Below are 22,402 nucleotides of genomic sequence, written 5' to 3'. Positions count from 1 at the left end.
AAAATATGCATTTACTGAGTCATTTGTCATTTACCACCAACTTACAGTTGGTGGTAAATAACGAATCCCCACACCCACCACACACTCCCCCTACATCTCATTTCTGTATTCGGTATTTACCGAATCGGTAAAATTACCGATTCGGTAATTTTACCGATTCGGTAAATTAACGAATACAGAAATGAGCCCCCTACATGTCAACAGCCTAAATACCGGTCGGTAACGGTATAATTACCGAAAATCGGCCGTTACCGACCGGTATTAGGCTACGTACATATGGCCCCACATGTTTTATTTGGTCAAGGCTCTGTATGTGATTTTTTAAAGGCATTTGCCTATTAGTATGATTTGCAGACAGTCGCATGCACTGAAACACACACTGCCTGGAAACACCGTGCATTGGACATATGAGCTCTAGAGATGAATGAAAAATCATTAGGAGCCACATTAACACTGTCAAGAACAACAAGAGAAAACTTCATTTCCCGTAACCCCAAGGGCACAATGAAGTTGCAAATAAACAAGTTCATATCCATTCAGGTGCTGACAGCTTCTGTAAAAGGTGCTGTCCCTCTTCTGTTACCCTCTTTCTTCTTGTGAACAAGCCAACCGTGGAAAATGTTCACTCCTGTTTGGAACACTCCATCCTGTAATTTAGAGGGCACTTGTTAACCCTGGGAAGTATTTCACTCAATGAGAGCGACAGCATAAGCCAATGACAAGAAAATCATGAGCACTTGCAATACAATTAATTATTCTGTAACAATGACACCAAATTGAAAAGAATAACCTTACTTATATCACTAAGCAGATCCAATAACCCAGGTGGGTCATGATTCATCATAGGGTGCGCTAATCCTTGTCTCCGAGTCCTTAATAGAATTGAAACTTTCTGTAACGATGGCTAGGAAAGATTTCATTCTATGGCATGACCCGGAGGCCAGGATTATGCTAGTTTAAAGCTTAGCCATCACCAGACGTGCAATGGAGGTGACTGGCTTGAAATAGAACCTCTTGATGGTTGACTCAGGATCAGTTTGCTGCATTCAGAATATCCTCGAAGCGGGCTCCCAAAGCAAAGGCTTTTGATGCCATTGCGCCTCGAGCAGAATGTGCTCCCAAAATCTTGGTATCAATCCCTTTCCCTTCCTATGTTACCTACCATACCCTTCTCGTGATGCTCAGTGATGAGACTTCTCTGAAAGGTCTCCTTAAAGCTATCAACAGTTGATTCTCACCGTGAGGACGAAGCTCTGCTGTCATAATCTCATAGGCCTTGATGATTCTTACAACGCACAACTTGGGCAACTCAGGAAAAGCTGGACAAGAAATCACATGAGAATGACGTTTAGTCTATTGATCAACATGAAAAGTGATCCCGTCCGGAGTAAAGGATCTTCTTGTAATGTCTAGAGCTCTAACATCCGATACCCTCCTGCAGGAGATCAGGCACAACAGAATGGCCAGTTTGGCGTTAACTGTTTCCGGGAGAAGTACCTGGTACTTGGGCATGAAGACTAGAGATTCAACACTTTATTAACGTCCCAAAGGACGAGTACCTGGGCTCCCGAGGAAGGGATAATCTAATGCTGTGTAGCAACTTTTTAACTAGAGGATGTTCCCCAACTGGTAGACTCGCAATCACTGCATGGCCTGCAGAGATCACCGATCTAAACGTATTGACCAATGTATAAGCCATTCCTCTCGAAGCTGACGAGGCTTTGAAATTTAGGTTATGGACAGCGTCTGCCCACATAGGATCCAAACTCCATTGCAGACACAAACTCATCCATCGAGACCAGGCTGATTGGTACCTCTTGACTGTACCATTGCCCAAACTCAAGAGATGAGGTCTGCTGCATTTCTCGAGAAGCCAGGGACTTGCCATCGAGACCTGTAATTCTCCACGCCGAAAGCTGAAGGCTGCCGTTCGCCACTAGTTGATGGGGATTCCCGGAGAGGTCGCTCAGGAGATGAGGATAGTGGTGTAGACAGATTGGAGATGCCCTGGAAAGTTCCATCAGAACTGGAAACCAGGCTTGCGACTTCCACATCGGGGTGATCACTACCTGATCTGCCTTCTGCCTGCGTACCTGAACGGTCAGCCGTATGATCATGGAGAATGGGGTTAAGACATAACCCTGCTCGCCGACCAATCCTGGAGAAACACATCAATCGCACCTACTCCTAACTCCTGTCTCCAGCTGAAGTGCGGGGAAGCTGCTGATCGAGGGGGGATGCAAACAAGTTGATTGTGAGTGGGCCCCAAAGGGAGAGAATGGCTTGGAACATTACTGGAAAATTTCTCTACAGGCTTGAATCTCGAAGATGGTGAGATTGCCAATCCGCTATCTGGTTGTCCGACCACGGAACGTGTTCCACTGTTACTGAAACATGATGCTCCAGGCAGTACGCCCAAAAGCTCTTTGCCAGATCTGAGAGGACTCTGGACCATGTACTCTACAGATGGTTGATATAGCGGAAGAATGCACCCGTCTCTGGTCCAACATTTGACTGGAAAGGAACCAGCCATCAGCTCCAAGCAGTTGATATGTAAGGATCGTTCCGCGGTGGATCATCCTCCACCGCTGGTGATCTCCCCACAACGAGCTCCCCAACTTGATCTGCAGGCATCGAACTTGATCACGAGATCTGGCTGCGAGCCGAAAATGGAGCAACCATTCCACAACTCCATGTGAGAGAGCTATCATTCGAGCTCCTCCTTAGCCTTGTCTGATAGGGGAACGTACTAGGAGTATGTGAGACCCCGGCGCAGGAGAGATGGTTTCAGCAATTGAAGGGCTCGCAAATTTAGGTGCCCCAGAAAAATGCCTGAATGGGGGATGACAACAGGCCTACCACTCTGGCTATCTGGTGGAGGGAGGTCTGTGGTTTCGCCAGCATCCTCCTAACCTTGTGTCGAATCTTTGCCATCATCCTGGAGGGAAGGTTCTGCGTAGTCTCCACCGAATCGATCAAAAACCCCATAAAAGTGATTGAGCGCGAAAGGGAGAAACTTGATTTCACTTGGTTGAAAACAAACTCCTTTGACTGAAGTAGATCCACCGCCATCAGTAGATGACAAAACAGAGCATGCAGGCATTTATCCACCAGCAGCATGTTGTCCAGATACACTATTAGTCGTACACCGGGCGTTCTCAAGCACTCTTATCACCAGCTTTAGAACCTTGATGAAACACCAGGAGGCCAATGACATTCCGAAAGGTAGACAGATGAACTTTAAAGTTTGTCCCTGCCACTGGAACTGGAGAAACCGATGATGTGGAAAGATCGGGACTATGAGATAAGCATCTTTGAAGTCCAGCCAGACCATCCAGTTGCTGGGCCGGAGAAGGTCACAAATGAGTTGGGTGCCCTCTGTCTTGAAGTGGCGGTAAACTAACCATTGAATTCCTGGAGACTGAATATTGGGCGCAGACATTCGTCCGGCTTCTGGACCAGAAACAGATTGCTTAGAAACCCGGAGGGATGTGGATTGGAAGGACGAATCGTCCCTATGGCCAGGGGTCCCTGAGCCTCCTGCTGAATAAGGGTGCCTCCTGTCCGGATAAAAGGAGGAGAAGGGGCGGGGTAAAGTCTGAAAGGTGGACCTGTAGACCTCTGTATAGAACCCCTGCTCGGTTTGAAGCACCCAGGCGTCGGACGTGAGAGTCCGCCAATTGTTTATAAACTGTGCCAATCAATCCCCCCAAACAAGTGCATGTAGTGATTGGAAGATTAACCGTGTGAATTGCAGTTGGCTCCTTCACTGCGGTGTCCGTTGTGGTGACCTCTGTGACATGACCAACCTCTGGTGGACTAGAATTCCCTGAAGTGTGAGAAGTCCTGCCATTGACCTCTCTCGGGTGGTTGGCCCTTGCCAGAGGCGGAGTAATGGGAACGACTAACCAAGTGCCCCTTACCTCATCCAGCCCCAGTGAATACACACACATTAAAAATGCGCTTGACAGTTGATTGGGCCTTGTCGAGTGAATTAAAGGTAGACACAAATTTACTGATCTCCGTAACAAACAAGTCGCCAAAGAGTCCTCCCTGTGCCACCTAGCCTGACTCGGACATCACCAAGTCCCTTAGCTTGCAATCAATTTTAATGATCAATGACCTGTGCCTCTCCATAGAGATGGTGCAGTTGGCATTGCAGAGAAATATAATTGCCCTTTGGGCCCAACTAGAAAGAACCTCTGAAGAAATTAATGCCCTGGACGCTTTGGTATCGTCCTCCACATCAAAAATTTGGATTACTGGTCCCGTTATGTCCAGGAGCTTGTCCTGGCACAACCACCAGGAGCGATCAATACCTTTCTTCGGATCCTTAATGCATTTGGTCAGAAAAGTGGCCATATATGTATCTGTCTCAGGAGTGATGGCCACTTTCTGGCCGATGCTTATTTCTAACCTTCTGGTCAAGGTGTTTGCGGAGCCTACCAGCCCCTTATTTAGCTATCTTGTCGCTGGAAGCCCATTCAGAGGAGCGGGGAGGCATCAATTCCTCAGGGTCTAAAAGATCTGACTGGGAGTCATCAGGCTCCAGTGCAATGGGCTGTGACCCAGTGGGGGGAGTGGAGGAGGGTTTCCAGGACCGTTTTTGGTCAGACTTATCCTCCAATCCCGTAGGGGAACCATCGGGAGCTAGCAGGGGGAATTGGGCACAGTCTTGGTTGGGGTTAGAGAGCCATGTGGGGCGGGTAAAGTCGGGAAGCGTAGGGGAGTTGGCGTCTAAGAACACCTTTTTCAGGCAGGAAAAAGTGTCCATGTCCGCCCCTGAGGATTGCGGGTGTTTGCGTGGATTCTTGGTCAGGGGGACAGAAGCCGGCTCTGAAAGTTTTGGGGCCGAATGCCCAGGAAGGTCTTCCCTTGGTGTGAGGGGTTATAGGCACTGTTGTGCCTTGTCCATAAGGTCTCTTCTCCATAGTGGCCATTGCGTCTGAGATCGCCTTAATTATGGAGGTGTCTACCGCGTGGCCGGGAAATAAAAAACATCTTCCTCCTTCTCATATTAGACCCTGTAATCCTCCATGAGATCTGTGAGGTAAGTATACCCGCTGTCCAAAATGTATATATGTTTATGATACAGTGGCCACCTCCGGGTAAGAGGGGATCAGATTGTGTGTGTATGTGTGGGGGGGTAGCAGTGTGCAGTAGCCTGTAACAGACCTTGTGAGGTCTTCAGTAAAATAGAATGCCAGTAAGTTACAGGCCTTAGCAAGCTAAAGAAATGGCAGGCTACAGGTCTTGCAAAGCCTTATATAATCTCTATATAGGGCCCAAGGGATATGGGAATCGCCGCGCTATGAGGCCTAAGCAGTTGCAGGGAGTGTGAGCCCTGGTAGACTGTCTTGTTTGACACTCCCAAATAAAAGAAATTCAGCACTCCGTAAAGCAGGAAGAAACACCTGGAAAGGAGGCTGAGCACTCCCAAAATTAGGAAAATCAAAAGGCAGTTTCAAAATAAAATGTCGGGTTTTATTAATGCAACACTCTCTAACAGAAAGATGTTCCCAGATGTCAAATGAAACAGGTAAAACAACATGCAAAAACAAAACAAAAAACAAAAATATATATATGTATGTATGTATATATATGTATGTATGTGTGTGTGTGTTTACAAGCCAGTAATCATAAAACTAGCACAAGTGATCAAATGCATGAGATAAAACACAAGCAGATGATGATAGTAAAACACACGCAAATAATAATAATGGAACACTCACAAGTCAAACAATAATGGAACATTCACTAGTCAAATGCAAGTAAGTAAAACATAAGCAGATAATAATGGACAACCAGTGCAAGAAACAAGCAGTGTCAAATCCCAGGAATAAACATTGTCAAATGCAAGAAACAAATATAAAGAGCATGTATACACAATATGAAAACATCACAGAGCAATGATACCTCATACATCACCATTTGAGTTGCACACAACATTCTGGTCAGCTTGACTGGGAAGCCCTCTCAGCCATCCAGAAGTCTCAATGGGACAGCAGAAATTTCCCCCTGACAGTACGTCCACCCCACGAGTGACATTCTGTATGAGCACCAAAACTTCCTGTCTTTAATTCCTTTTACTACCACGAAGAGAGACTTCCAGAAATTCCCCTCCCTTAGTCTATTGCAAAAACCAAGGCTGACAGTAACGGTCTCTTTCAAGTTCAAGACGGAAGCCACCCGAGCCTCCGTGGTTTGACTCCGAGACGGAGGAGTACATTCCTCTCTCATGCTTTCAAACACACATCCCACACTTTCTGTTCTAGCAAGGCTGTTTTGCTTTGTGCTGAAAAGAAAGAAAACATCCCACTCTGAAGCTGCAAAAAGATTAACCGTGCATGAAAAGCTTTTACCGCATAGGGTGTTAAAGCTCCAGGCTGACGGTGCACTTAGCTTGTTCTGGCTGTAGGTGGAGGTGTTCTGGGATGTCTGAAACTGACGCGTGCTCCACAGCCAAACGAGACAATGAGCATCTTGGGAGACGCAAGGATGCTGTGCGCCCTCTAGCAGTTGGCAGACTGCCACGCTCCCTGTCCCCGAAGCCCACAGATAAGGGAAAATAACTTTATGAGCAGCTGCAAAGGAGCAGCACAGCGTTCCTGTGGCCGCTTGTACACGAGGCGAAAGCGAGTCACCAGCAAATCAACAATTGAAAATAAGCAAATTTCGGCAATGAGAAACGTGAAGGGGGGAAGAGTACAATTACTTAGCTGACATAGGCTGCACGGTGAAGAAGATGGTGCTAGAAGAGGGACAACACCTTTTACAGAAGCTGGCAGCACTTGACTGGATATGAACTTGTTTCTTTGCAACTTCATTATTCCCTTGGGGTTATGGGAAATTTGGTTTTCTCTTGTTTTTGACACAGTTAATGTGGATGCTATTCAAACAAGCAATGAAAATGCAATAGATCTCGCCTTTTATTAAGTTATGCTCATTTGGTTTGCTATACAATACCATTAGCAAAGCAAATGGACTTAACTTAATCAAAGGCGAGACCTATTGCATTTTCAATGCTTGTTTTTTTTAAAAGTTGCAGCAGTGATCACTTTTGCGTGACAGGCTAGGGACTGTTGCCATGTTCGGGGTGGAGTCTAATGAGTGGGACTAGTGCAGTAAATCACAAGACCATGATCATTGCTGAGATTAAGCCATAAAAGTGAAACTGGAGAGGACTAGTGAAGGCAAGCCTTGCAGCACTGATCAAGATAATCGTCAATTACAATAACTCACACTCTTGATTGCAGACTTTGAGCTAGGCTCTGGGGAAATTGACTAGATCGGTAACCCAGTTTGTTTACCTCGCAGTTAGCTAATACCATTATTTGAACCACAGGGAACGCTTTAGAAATCTACGACACTAAAGTATCACAGGGGAGACACCACCCAACTGCTGCACCCCTTGCTAGGCCACACTCAGAACACATTTTGTTTTTTACAGGTTTATATAGCATGAATTCGACTTGAAGGTATTGGAGCACTTTATATGAGCACAAGTTACGTTACACAAGGTTACATTCATTTCGTGGAGATTAAGTGATTTGCAGAATGCTGAGCCATCGCTGCGGCTCGAACACGGTTCCCAAGCTCCAAAGTCGGCAGCTCTGGCGTAAGGCCACATGCTCTCCACCAAGTGACGTCCACATCATTATTAGTAAGGTTGCAGTTGAACCTGCTGAGATGGAAACAGAAACATTGCACACAAAAAAATGCAATAGGTCTTGCATTTGCAAAAGTTAGAGCGATTGGCATTGTAAATGACAAACCTTTTATTTATGTGTTGGTTTTGAAAACAAATAAATAAATGGCATTGTCATTTACATTGCCAATAGCCTAATCTCTCGCAAATGCGTGATCTATTGCATTTGCAATACAATAGGTCTCGTATTTACGCGAGTTTGAGCTATTGACATTGCAAATAATGCGTTTTATTTATGTTTCAAAAACCAAAACCCAAATAAAAGGCATTGTCATTTACAATGCCAATAGCTCAAACTCGCGTAAATGCGAGACCTGTTGCATTGCAAATGCTTGTTACAGCCGGGCATAAACAGCAACAAATTGTCGAACCCCAGCCATTTTGGAAGCTACCAACACAAGGGTGTCTGATTTCTGGCGAGTTATAAAACAATTACAGCCACATTGCTATGGCCCTTTGATATCCCCAACCTGCCCAGGAGGCTTCAAATGTTCCTACAGTACAGTTTCTGGAGACTCAGCCTAAACACGGACAAGATTCAGGCACACAAACACACTTATATGGCACAACGGAAAGGAAAGGCGTCCCCTGCAGTGACCGGGTAAGCAATGCCTTGGGCCCTGGCACTTTTTTATTTACAAATGAAGCACTGAATTACCAATACATTGTGGGTAAAGTGGGATCTGAGAGGAATAAAAACAGTAACTGTAGTGCCTTTTTTAATACAACACTTTGGAGCACTTTTCTGCATACTTCTCTCACACTGCTGTCTCTCTCACGCTGCCGTCTCTCACACACTGCCGTCTCGCACACACTGCCGTCTCGCACACACTGCCGTCTCGCACACACTGCCGTCTCGCACACACTGCCGTCTCCCACACACTGCTGTCTTTATCACGCTGCTGCCTCTCTCCCACACCATGCTTTCCCTACCAGGGCGCTTTAAGAAGAACATCTTACAATTATAGGTTGGAGTTATATCATAAATGCCCAACTGCCCCTGCTCATTACAGATGCCCGGAAAGCAAGTGCCACTTAGCAAAGAAAAATAAAATGGTGCCTTGCACTGACCCCAAAAGCTGCATGCTTGAACGGCCCACCCTCGCGGCAGCTGTACAGGTGAATGCAAATAGAATACCCCAAAGTTGCACCAGTGTCCAATGTGCAACCCAGAAGAGGCTGCAGTCCGTGCAAGCGTTGCGCAGCTGCACTACCCATTCCCTCTACAGCACTGGTGAACCACATTCCTACTCGCAGCTGCACCGGTGAACCCCAATATACCCCACATGCAGCCCACAACAGCACCAGGGCTCGACCTATTACCTCACAGCTGCACCAGTGGGTCCTTCACCCGAGGAACAACTGCACTAACGAAGCCTTAACCGGCACCAGTGAATATGCCGCACTCCTCGAAGATGAGTAAGTGAACACCTCTGGCTCCTCTCTGCACTAGTGCATCGCAGCAGCACTAGTAAATCATTCATCCACTTAAAAGCGTAATGCCCAGTTCGCTCACAGCTTTTCATGTCAACCTCGGCTTCTGTCTGAAAAGCTAAAACCTGATCATCTTTCAGTTGATGAAAATTAAACGGAGTAGAGTTATTTGTTATTTTTGCCCTTCACAGGTCATGCTAACTTTTTTTCATACTTTAGTGAAATGGGGACCTTCTGTTTGTGTTCATATAAACTATCAACTTGACACGTGAGAAAAAAAACGCCGCTTGTGGGCCCCCGAGAACCTCAGTAGACATGCATCCAGAAAGCCATAGGAACTGTGTGGCTTAAAGGAGTTTATAGACTATTGTTGGTCAACAAAATAAGGATGTTTGACATATCTTAGAAGGGAGTGGAAGTGATGTCCACCAGTGAAATACATTGTAGGATATACCTCTGTATTATTATTTTTTTATTTTATTACAGTGACTTATATACTCTAATGGCAGTTGAGGTTTGCAGGTTCAAGGGAGGGCGGGGGGGGGGGTGTTCAGGTGACTGTCGGCAGCACAGAGCTGTACCACAGACTGGTGTCTGCTGTGACGGGGGGTGATGCTGCGGTTTGGACTCCGGCACGAGGCTCTGTCTAGTGGCTCCGAGTGGGGGCGCTGCAGCCACAGAGATGCCTCCTCCACAGTGGTCCACTCTCAGGCACCAAGAGCCGCTGCTCTGCCCCCGGATTATGCCCGTCACAGCCCTCAGTGGCTCTGTACACAGAGAGTTCCGATTTCAAAAGGGTCTCTCGCTCTGTGTGCACTGCTCCTGCGGTGAGGGCTCGGGCAGATGGCGGGGGAGGTGCAGGAATGACAGGAATTCACAGGCCGCAGATAACTCCACTTCCTGCTCCTTTCAAACAAGGGAGCTGAGCCAGGAGGGCTCCTGAGGGATGGGGAGGGAAAGGAGGGGGGGGTCATACCTGAAAGATGGCCTGGAACCCCGGATAAAGAGGGCATCAGCAACTTTTCCATCTCATTCAAGTCAGTTAGGGTTGTACTAAAGAGTACGTCCCTAATGTCACTCTTTCCTGACTAATACAAGTTTGCTTCAAAGTTGGCACAGGGCGGTTACTTGCTTTTGTGAGAAAGGGACCACCGTTAAAGCCAAAATAAAGTGTTTTAGGGCATTAGTTTTCCATATGACCCTTGTAACTCCGTTGTAAGTCTCTCTGCTGTGAGAGATGCGTTGGAACACAAGAAAGCAGTGGGGGAGGGGAAATCACGCAGTTAAGTGGAAGAAGGAATTATCGAACTTAGACAAAAAAATCATGAAGAGAGCAAATATTTTATTTTTTATTTTTACAGGTAAATACAAAAAACAAGCAGAGGAGCACGGGCACGCTCCCGTTTACCTGAGCAGCCGCCGCAGGAACCGGTTGCTCCATCATGTTCACGCTCCAAGTCCTCTGTTTTTTTTCACTCCTCACTCCGTAAGATTGGCCCTAAGCCCCATCCCCTCGTGCGAGGGAGGGAGGGTGCCAATAGAGGAGGCCAGCAGACTGGCTGAGGGAGTGGGCAGCAAACAAGCCGCGCTGCAGACGATTTCTTGTCTTTATGGGGCAATGTGTTTAAACACATGGCCCCATAAAGATAAGAAAGGTTTCATGGCAGAAGGAAGGCAGACAAGCCCGTCCAAGTGGGACTGCTCAGAAAGCCAAAAGTAAACGTCACAAACACCTCTTTTCCAATGGCTGGCCACCGTTTAGCATAAACGGTGATGCCAGCCAATTGGAAAGAGGGGCAGGGCTTAAAGCCCTTTACAGAAAATACCCCCAAAACGTTAAATCTCGCCAGCGAGACTGCGCATGTGCGCAGCCCACGCCAGCAGAGACCTAATAAATGAAGAAAGAAGAGCATAATCCTCGCCTCTTGGTCCTGCCATAGAATTGTTTTGGTCAGGTGGTGCAGTGCTTAAGAATATCTTTGGCTGACCTGCTTGGGTGTGTTGGAGGTTGCCAGTCCCCACATTGTTCCCTATGCTTGGCAGTCCTCACATGTGTAGAAATGCACTTGACATGGTCAGTCTTCTTATATCACTTCCCACTCTGGGCAAATAACATTCTCTACCTAGTTGCTAGAGTGAAAGTGTTGAACTGGAAGGCTAGTTGTCAGTAGCGGTGCGTCCATTGGGGCGTTGGGGCGATGCCCCACTAGCCCACTAGCCAGCACAGAATCACACAATCACAGCACACTCAAGTCAAAGACTCGTGAGCCCGCGCGCTGCGTGCGCGCTCGCAGGCAGCAGCAGTCGGCACGCAGTCGGAATTATGCGTTCGCGGCACTGAAGGGGGTGGGTGGGGGCGGGGCTGACTGACAGTAGAGGTAGTTGCGCTTAAGCGCTGCTGCAATAGTGTGGGTAAGTGTGCATGCTCGATTTTGAAATATGACCATCCCAAACATGCGCACTACCCAAGTTACCATAGCATTGGCCAATAGGTAGCCACTCAAGCCAGGAAAGCGAGGGGGGGAGTCAGAGCCGAGGGTTGCTTCATGCAGCAGCCCCCGGTCTCCTAATGGGCGAGCCGTCACCCGTGCTCTAGCCAATCCTGACGCTGCTAATGCAGCGTCTGGATTGGCAGAGACACCGCACTGCCTGAGCCTGAGGGCAGGCATTTGCCGCCGCGCATGGGTGGGATGGCCCTGCCGCTGTGCCGCACTGTGATTGGCCATAAATTCGTGACGTGACCTCGCTTGCGCAGGCTCCGTCACGGTCACCGCGTCACTCAGTGCCACGAGGAGTCAACACACGACACGAGACCACGAGCGGTGCTACTCTCCGAAAAAGTGCTTCGACACCTCGTCAGGGCCAGGAGGACTCGGAGCTGAGACGGCACCGGCGGCGCAGGATGCGGTCACGGAGGAAGGTAAATTTATTTTTTATAGATTCCCCCACACCCCCGTCCCCCCCCCCCGCGAACCCACCCGCCCGTTTTGCCGGCTGCGAATGGGCGGGTGGCTGAGTGGTGGCTAAAGTCCCTTCAGCCCAATGGGGGCTGCGCGCCTGCTTGGAATATTACATTAACCCTAGAATTTCAGTCTGCAAAACGAATCAAAGTGTTAATTCCTGGTTGCTGACATCTGGTTTGACATGCATGACATGCAGCGTGAGAGCATGTTTTGTGTCGCTTGTAAACCTTCTAGCATCGATACTTCGAGAGCCAATAAATTCAGTAATATAAATGTCTGTTATACACAGTGCTTAGAAACGGCAGGGGGATGAATAAAAACACGTTAATTATCCTTCACACCTCGAACAAAATGGCAGGCCCTTTAAATGTGATCCAGATGATGTATTGTGCTGATCCAATCCTCTGTTTTTCTTAGTTGCACACAGTGTAATTCGCTGTCCGCGGCCTAGTTACTATGGGCCATCGAGCAGTGGCATAGCTAGGCCTTTTGCCGCCCGCAGCGTCCAGATGTAAGATCAGTGGTGGGGGGTGCTAGGGCTGCAGGGCACCTAAGGGGGCGCCACAGACAGAGCTGCAGGTTTGGAAAATAGAACAAGGTTGGAGCCTCGGCGTCGGCTCAACAGCCAATGATTCTGGGCATTTCACACGCACTCCCCGTGTCTAAAAATAACATGAATGTATCGGTGTGTAATATAACTGGCGTTCATTTAAGGCGCTGTAATACCTTCTGAAGAAAGTGCACTGCATAAAACTGAGAAAAAAATGGTTTATGGGACACTCGTCATGACTGCTTGGCTCCAAGACCCGTAACGATTAGCACAGCGCCTAGAAATGGCTAGAACTCTACAGTGCTATCTACGTAAGTGTTGCACACCCATTCCTCCCGCTATTAGCATGTTAGTTTGCCAGCACCCCTCTCACCTCACATGTTCTGCCCTCATTGCCAATCCTAAACCTGGACTCTAATTAGCCGCTTGTCCCGCTCACCACACTGAGGCGGAAGTGCTAATTCACGTGCTTACGGCCTGTCTTCTGTTGCAGGATTCTGGACACGTGAAACCTTCACACTGTGAAGAATAGGCCTGTGATGTCTGCCCGGCAGCTAGACGGAAAACCGCTGGCCGAGGATCACCTGTTGCTCTCTGGCCAGAGATGCCGCTGCCAGGGGATTTGAGAGCTGTAATTTTAGTAGCGGTTCGGAGGCAGGCAGCGAGACAAAGGCCGCCCTGCAGGCTATTCCTGCTGGATCGTCAGTAGTGCAAGCATAATGTGACACAGGGTGAAGGACATGCTGCCGTTCCTACACAATTCATACCACTCAGGCCCTTAACACCACCCTCTCAGAGCTGTCCCCCCCCCCCCCACCCCAAAACTACCCACCTCCCTGTTCCTGGCACACTCGCCCTAGAACCGACTGCATGCCTGCACCGGAAGGCCAAATCTCTCTGGCATGCCCCCACTGGCACTAATGGCGAGGCAGACATACTTTATATTGGATATAGCCCGCACCACTCCCACAGGAAAGGCATCATAGCGCTTCACAACACATTGGAACAGTAAATAGGGAGTCTAATGTAATCTGGGCGGAAGGGGCGAGATCCTGAAATGTAATACTGGCATTAGTTGTACCCGTCAAAGATGAAAAAAGTCTAGAATTGTTTTGAGACAAAGAGCGCATACTTAAAACTGGTATCAGAGAGGGAGTACCCTTGGCTTACACGAGCTAGAAGTGATAACTTTACCAAGAAGTTGGAGATACTTTTTGAAAAGATTGTGAGAAGGAGCAAGTTTCATGTACGGTGGGAGAGAGTTCTAAATGTAAGGGTCATTGCCAGTGACTGAGCTCTTGAATGTCACTCTTTCTGAAACATGGAGTTTCCATAATTGGAAGACATTTACTCCTCATTTCAGTCTATGCAGCTACTTGTACATTCACCACCATTTGCTGCCGCTAGAGGGTCCATCAGCAGAATTGAATTGGAACCCTGCAATCAAGCTTGATGCCCAAGTATCACATGTGTGCCCACTTTTGCTATGTTTGGAAAACATTTTATAAATCACAAGCCTTGATTTAAGGTATGCTGGTCTTCGTTTGTGCACTGAATGAATAGAAGTGCATAACAGAAGTACTAGGGCCTTAGGATTTAGACTTTTATTAATGTTGGTGTTTTAGCTCGCAGGTACTGTATGTGCTCAAATTCTCATGTGTTTGTGCGGCTCATGTAGCGAAGCCAGAACAAATATATTTCTGTTGTCTGCAGCATTTCACCTAACATAGAAATTTCCAAGCAGGATTGACCTCAAAGACGTACAATTCCATAGAACTAAATGATACCACACAATTTCCATGTGTTTCCTAAAACTAATAGATGCATTGTTATCTGCCTGTGAAACAAATAGTCTGCTCAGGGTGTAGAAATCATAGGCAGTAAACATCTAACACAGACGGCATGTAGATGAACATAGAAGAGAAGAGAGCTGTTGAGGGATGTGCTGCTGCTTGCCAGGGAAATAGCAAGGCAATGAACAGAACAGAGAGAGATATGCAGGGCCTTTCTTTTGTTTAATAGGGGCCTAGCAAGCAAAGAGTATAGAAGAGAGACATACTAGGTTGTGCTGGTGTTCGAAAGGGTCATAGCAAGGCAATGAACATGGAAGGGAGATGTACAGGGGTGTGATGCTGCTTGGCATGGAAATAGCAAGGCAATTAACGATTGCTTTATTAACCTTCCTGCTTTCTCAAATTTGCTTGAAAATGCACCATTTGACCACTCTTTTTTCAAAATGACCCCCTCCCCCCGGAGCTTGTTGGGGCTCGCTCACTATGCTCGCAGGGTAGTTCAACTTTTATTTTACGCCTCACCACTTTCAAATGTCACCAGCCACCACTGCTAGTTGTGGTTAATGGTGGCTGGGGCCTAGTTGCAGAGCCTCGAGTGTACTCAGGTTTCCCAGAGTGTTTTTTGCAAACCATTCCCATTTCTTTTCGTTTGGGGATGAATATCCACTGTATATAAAGGCGGAAGAGAGGAGAGAAATCCGAGTAGAAGTAAGTTGTACCTTGTATGTTTACACAGACCACTCAAGACCACATGATCATTCAAGCCTTTCGATACATTTCTTGTTGACCTTCAAGCTTCAGAGTATAAAAAAGATACCTTTGTTTGCTGAAGAGTTTTAGGTTGTCTTGCTTTCTGATTTCAAGGGTTAGCACTTAAGCTGGGTATTGCTTGCACATAAACATACTTAAAATGCCACTACCACCAGTTTAATCTGAACGTTGGTAAATCGGAAGTGGGCTTAGAAAATACATAATTCTGGTCTAAAATTGAAACCAGTTAGAGCTATTTAAATACAGCCACAGAAAGAAGACACTGAAGTGGCACTGAAATGTGATTCTAGCCTGACGAATAAATCAATCGTAAAGTAGCAGGTTTTAAATTATCATCTTCACTCTCTTCAAGTATATCACACTTAATCTGTTGTCAGTCGTGGTTTTTCCTTTTTCGGATACCTGGTGTAGACATATCATCTAATGGGCAATCCAATTAGGACTGCATTATTTATTCGTTCGACATTCTGCTGTTTGATTCTAACTGTTTATCTCGTAAATCTCCTTGAGAAGCTGATTATCAGTGCAATAGGAGTAGTTGAGGCACTAAAGAGTACCTTTCTGTTCTTTATGCCCGTTATAGTTGACGGCTGTGACCACTAACAGTTTTATACCCCAACAGTAGAAAGTATTAACACAGGCGAAATGTGTTCTTTGCATTGTTGGCTTCTTTGTAACCCTTTTGTTCCCGCATGACAGATTAAAAGAGATAAGGTTGGGGCGTTTAGCAGCTCTGTGCATACCTTCCTTGCAGAATGCCTCCAGTCTCATTCCATTGTATATAATAAATTCTAGAATATAAATATTAGTCGATAATTTACATTTTTTATTTATTTCCAGTCATATTGCACCGACCCTGATATAGTCCTGGAATTGAAGAATCTGATCGTAGTATTTGCTGATACTTTACAGGTTGGTGTTTGGTTTTGGATTGATGACGCTTCCACTGCTTACTTTCATTTTAACAATTGGAAATCGAGTTAAAGTAATTAATCAGACAACTACATGTTTATTGTATCTAATGCATATTTGTATTTTCCTACAATTGTTCTTTTTCAACAACTGCTCATTTTTAGAATCTTTAAAATGTTCACGTTTAAGACAGCCATATTTCACTTCCTACACATATGCCTAACATGCTTTTATCATAAATATTTTATCAAGATGTAGACAATGCTGTAAGAAGGAAACAAGTGCACCACAATGTATTGATTGTCTTGGTTTGAGGCTACTTCACAGGTATCTCTGCCTATCTGCTCTGGATCTTACATAGATTCATATACGTTTTAATTTACCTGTGACGTTGTGGTGATCTTGAAAGAATGTAGAGAGTTAATCACTTTTGTTGCTTTTCTAAATCACCATAACCAGGTTTCTAGCGATCATGATGATACTATAAACTCCAAGGACCACAAACCAGAGCCTTCTGCGTCATCTTTGAAATGAGGAAGGGCACTCATATTTACCTTCACATTATAATTATGTTGGTGTCCCCTAGAGCACCAGGTACAACCTAGAGGGCTCTTCCTAATTTGGAATGCAACCAGTGCTCAAGCTCCCACCTATTTACTGTAGGTGTGCCTATCCACATTTGTTTGCAGATCGCTAAAACTGGCAAGATCGAAACCATCATTAAATGTTGCCTAAAACAATACCTGCTTAAACAGCGCACTTGAACATCCTGATGGACTCTGCTATAATTCGATTCAACCCCCTTCATAAATTCCCATCCCACTCAATCTTCCCTGCTGCTTATTGCAATTTCAAGCCAAGATTGCCGATTGCCCCTTGCTTGGACACTACAGTGTTCACTCACAATGTCCTCTCTTCCTTTTTCATTAACTCTACACTGTTGTACTTTCTGCTTATGTTCATTTTTGCTTCTTTTTATCCATTCTTGTTTATTTTATGAAGTGCCTAGAAGGTGTACACCTGACACTTGTTTGTGCATTAAAATTAAAGAAAACAGCACAATATAAATTAGACTACATATGCTGTAAAATGAATCTTTAAATACATTTAGTTGAGCAAAAGCACAAAGAAGAACATGTTCTTCCACAATATTTTAGGAAATTTCAAGGGTAGCTTGATTCCTAAACATTTCTTGTTGGGCTATGTGGGCTTTCTTGTCCCTCTAGTTTTATTGTTTTAATCATATCCACAAATATCTGTTCTGTAAGTAGAAATTAATGAACATTTTTTTTTTCAGATGTATTTTAGATATATATTTGCCGATTTATCTATTTCTAGCTATTGTAAATTTGACGTAAAGATAGAAAAGAAAGATGCATGACTTCTACATTTACTCTCTGCACTAGGTATGACGCTTTCACGTACGATGACTACGGTGTTCAAACCATTAACTAGGCTTGCAGTAGATTTAAATACAGTGGTGGGTGCCTAGGTGAAACAGGAGACAGTTGCATAGCATTGCCCTAGATTCCTCCAGCAAGGAGGTTTGCCAGCAGTGTGTATTTGTTTTATTGCTAGACATTGAATTCCTCCAATTGAAAGGGACAATGGCTAACATTTAATCCCCAGTGTACCTGTAGCAGGTACTTTATCATCAAACGTTTTTATAGGCGACAACCCCATCAAAGATCTAAGGAAGTGAGAAACTTTTCACTGTGCAACTTAAAAGAATATCCTTTCCTAAGTAAAGAAAAAATTAAAAGGATTATCAGCATCTGTAGATTAAGCGGAAGCATTGTTTTCACAAGCACGGGCTACCTCAGACTTGCTTGGTCGGAAAAGATCTTTCTTATTACTCTTATCCTGTTAAATGGTTGCTGAGAGCGCTCACATTCATGCCGGCCCAGAGGGCTGTGTGTGCATTTCTTTAAAGTGATTCTAAAGTACTACAAGCTACCGATATAATACTTGGATTGTTGATGTTCCTGAAATACTTCAGCGAGAAGGGCTCTCCACACCGGAAGACAAGTAATTGTTGCCTGCCTAGATGTTCATTCAATTTTTTGGGAGTAGTTTCAAAACCATCCAGCAAATAGATTTTGTCCTCATGAAAAGCACAGCCTTCAGCCATGCCATAAATAATGGGTATACCTCAGAAAGCCCAAGTCTCCGTCAGGCAATGTCGCCTCTCCTACATTAGAGGTGGAGAGGTGTGGCTCACTGGTTAGAGGCGGCAGATCCGCAAGCAGAGAATCGGCCAGGGACCAGGGTTCAATTCCCGACGCGGCAGGGTCGTGGACCAGGGTAAAAACGGACTCGATAATTCTCGCCTCGGTACCTACTCTAACCAGGAACACACTCGGCAACTCTGGGCATTAGCTTGCCTCATCTCCACAACGGCCCCCCACATTCGCTGGGGATGCCTGGTTTCACCTTGGAGATACCCTGGAGGTACCATCTCACAGGGATAGCCAGGACGGGTTCCCCAGCGGTCTACAGCGCCACGACGCCTCAGGGCAGCAGTGCGCTTTACAAGACGCATACATTTACATTATTCGCGCATTGTCACCAGAAGATGAAGATACTCTAGGAGTGTCAGATACCTGATGGTTGCAAATAAAACAGTTGATGGACAGAATGCAGAACAATGTCATACATTCACCCCAGTACAGAGATCTGGGCCTAAATCGATCGTTTTTTTGCTCACCATGCCGTTCCAGTTTAAACCCAGCCATATGCAAATCACTCTTGACCCTGTGCCTCATGGGAACAGTCCAGCCCGAACTCCCAAGCCAGGTCCTCCCTGGACTGGAAACAAGCATCCTAGGACCGGTTTCGGGGTTTCACCCCTCTTCAGGCAGGATAGCTTGGCTGAAGAGGGTGAGCAAAAGGATGGTGAGCAAAAGAATGATGGATTTAACCCAGATCTCTTGACTGGGGGTGAATGTTTTGATTTGTTCTGCATTCCGTCCATCAATTGTGTGTCTTTTGCTTTCTCGTACCAAGTGCGCCAGGTTTGCCCAGACGTGGTTCCTGGGCTCACTGTGCCACTGGAATCAAGCTATCCTGGCTGAAGAGGGGTGAAACCCCGAAACCGGTCCTAGGATGCTTGTTTCCGGTCCACGGAGGACCTGGCTTGGCAGTTCGTGCTGGACTGTACCCATGAGGCACAGGGTCAAGACTGATTTGCATTTGGCCAGGTCTAAACTGGGGTGGCATGGTGAGCAAAAGAATGATGGATTTAACCAAGATCTCATGACTGGGGGTGAATGTTTTGATTTGTTCTGCATTCCGTCCATCAATTGTGTGTCTTTAGATACCTGATGGTGTCACACCGAGGGGAACGAGAGGTTCACATCATGATGTCCTGAAAAACACGGTGTTTCTGGTTTCAGGGAATAACACCACTTGTGAGGAGAGCGTGCTCTTTTCATTCCAGCGTTATAAAGGAGCAGTTGCTCCTTAGTTTTATGCCCCACGTTTAGGGTGCTGTAGCTATGCTAGTTCGGTCTAGGGCTCCTTTTCATAGGAAGGTCGGTCTGCAGTTTAAACCTGCATAATTGTCTCCTGATGGTCGCCAGTTATATAGTTCAGAATATAACACATATTTCGACAATCAATCGAAAACTATTTTGTTGAGAAGCAGCCGTTTTTGCTTTCATTGAAAAAGATTGGTGAATGATGTCATGATTGTGTACTCTTATTATGGGTCACCGTTAGGTAATCACTCCATTGTTGATTGTCAGAGCAGAGTTGAGCTGGGGTGAAATCTGTTCCTTTCAGCTTCAAACTTTAAAGGTCCCACTCATAAACTGTGTGCACACCTTCATGTCACTTTCTGCGCAAATAGCCACATTATTCACCAAAGATGAAATTGCAGGGAAATGTGGATTTACTTATGCGTAAAATATCATGAGCATTGTAATTTGTGACTAAATTTCCAACAGGTGCAGTTTGTAGCCATTCCACCATGGGTATGCCTGCAAAAGTTGATTCTCAAAATCTTTCCAATTAATTTCCCACCTTGGGAACGGTCAGAGACTTCTTTAAAGAGCAGGAGTATATCTGTTTTCAGACTTAAAACGGCAGGTATCATGTCAAAGATTGGTGAATGTGCAAGCGTTTCTCCCTGGGGTAAAATGGTTTCCCTGTAGAGGAAAAAAAGAAAAAAGTCGCAAGGGAAAATGCGTTAAGTATTACACCTTCCCCTTCAGAAATGTACGCTTGTTATGTTTATGAAATGTTCATGCTCCCAGGAAAGTGCAACAAGTCAGGAATTGTACCACTAGTGGAGAATGTTCAGTTATGCTTGTAATGTCAGCTGCTAGGTATAGAAGAAGAAGACTTATGCTGGACGAGGTTGAACTGGAAGGTTGTATTCTCTGGGAATAAGGATGAATAAAAGTGACACTGCTGAGCTATCAGTAATGCATTGATAAATATTGGAAATTTTCGAGGCAAAAAAAGTGCAGCTGATCTTTGCAATGTTGCTGGAAAATACAGAGTGAATTATTCAGCATTTCGGGGTCAGACACTTCATGAAAGATCTAATTTGTACAGTTCCGGGTCTCGCTGAGGTGTTTAGTGAGGTGGACTTCTTTTTTTTTTTTTTTAAACGTATTTACTGTCTTGTGGTATCCCTTCCTGTGGATATTGCAGAAAAGTTTGTTTGATTCAGACAAAAATAAATGTCATTTGCTTTTCATATTTATGCGTTTTTTCATTTCAGGCAGGTCTTTGTTAATCCACTTGTTAGTAAAACCAGAAAGAGCTGTTGAGAATGGTAGGATTCCTGACATCAGGAATGTCATTGGACAGCAGAGTCTTGGCAACTATAAACAGCATAGCAGCCCTCTAGGGAAAAAGCAAAGATTTGGTAAATTGAGCCAGGAAGACAAAATTATGATGAGTAAGATAAAGTAGAGGGCTATAATGTGATTGAATACCTACAACCCCCTTCACCACAGATTCTGATACTTAAGAAAGCCTACAAATAAAAAATCGCACAGCGAGATCCCAAGGAAACTCTTCAATGATTGGTGCTCAAGAGACTCCTTGGCCAAAAAGTTGTTCTTCCAGTAAAAAGTGGAGATCATGAGGAAGGCACAGTACGACCACCTCTGAAATTATATAATGAGAGACAGCTTTTCCTCCAAGACCTGGCGCAAGGCACCCTGCTCAAGAAGCAGAGCAGAAAGCCAGCGAAAGAGGCCATTCAGAAGAAGGCTATCCAATTCAAATGGATCTTTCCAAGTGAACTCTAATCTCAACTGGACCTGAAAAAACATCACGGGATGACTAATAAGGAATGACTAAATATAATAAACAAAATGGATAGGTTAAAAAAAACACATTTCATAGAGGAGTACCGAAACTGGTGAGAGCCTGGCTCCCTTTAATAGACGGAGATAAAGGTCCCAAAGTAGGAGAGGTTCCGAGAGAGCAGATGATGATGAACTTCCCCATGCTTGAAATGGATGAACGATATACAGCTCTAAATCCAGGGAAATTATGGTCAAAGCAGAGGGTAAAATCACAGAATAGTGATATTAGGAGGAGGATAGAGGAGCATGGAAACCCAGTTTTTAGGTGGTCACCAAAGTGGCAACACCAATGTTTTAAGTTGCCTACATGGGCAGCCCTGGGATGGTGTAGATTCCCTATAGGGCCACTCTGATGGCACTGCAGGCATGGTACATTCTATAGATGATACATTTTTGCAGAGGGAGGCCTTCCGAGGAGCCTGAGTGGCCACAAGGGAGGATGTGGATATACAGGCCTCAGTGGTGAGCCACTGCAGAAGGTCCGGCACCAAGTTATTGCTAAAAAGCCACCTCGTACAAAAGAAGTCCAAGATCAAATGAATGCAAGATCTCAAAAAGAAGAATCTTTATTTGAGAAAAAAATCACCCACAACAGCTGGGTAGTGGGGTGGAGCTTGGTGGGGGTGAGGCAAGGAAATATAATATTTAATCGCGTAGAGAAAATGTTACTTGTGAACTTTGAAAACCCAGTTCTATCAAACATATGTTGTTTAAGTTAGGCTATTGTAATAAGAAAAAATGCCACATGCAATATATGTGAAGTAATATCCTGAGATAAACCTCCCATTGGCTGCTGCTCTTTAAAAATGCATCACCTTGAACAGATGTGTTCTGGCGAGGAAGCTTCACAGGTAGCCATACTGGTTCAGTAGATCAGAGAACCAAATCTGCATAGCCCAGCAGTGGGAAATGTAAATCACTCTGACCTTGGAAATTCTGAGGTTATT

General features: G+C 45.4%; 1 protein-coding gene and 1 long non-coding RNA gene across 6 annotated transcripts in view; one reads left to right on the top strand and one right to left on the bottom strand.

Moving 5' to 3' along the window:
- EXOC6 (exocyst complex component 6) overlaps nucleotides 1–22,402 on the top strand; it is a 1,441,232-nt gene that overhangs the window by 653,946 nt on the left and 764,884 nt on the right. For all 5 annotated transcript variants that reach the window (XM_085606137.1, XM_085606139.1, XM_085606140.1 and 2 more), the window contains exon 12: nucleotides 16,060–16,131. In XM_085606137.1, the coding sequence (XP_085462263.1) occupies nucleotides 16,060–16,131 (72 nt within the window). The remainder of the gene's footprint in view (nucleotides 1–16,059; nucleotides 16,132–22,402) is intronic.
- Nucleotides 1–22,402, bottom strand: part of LOC146867469 (uncharacterized) — a 415,701-nt gene that overhangs the window by 296,244 nt on the left and 97,055 nt on the right. The window lies entirely within an intron of this gene.

The sequence above is a fragment of the Triturus cristatus genome, chromosome 1_2, assembly GCF_964204655.1.
Source record: "Triturus cristatus chromosome 1_2, aTriCri1.1, whole genome shotgun sequence".
NCBI classification, from domain to species: Eukaryota; Metazoa; Chordata; class Amphibia; order Caudata; family Salamandridae; genus Triturus; species Triturus cristatus.
The sequence above is the reverse complement of the archived record's forward strand: the minus strand, read 5'-3'. Positions and strand labels throughout refer to the sequence as shown.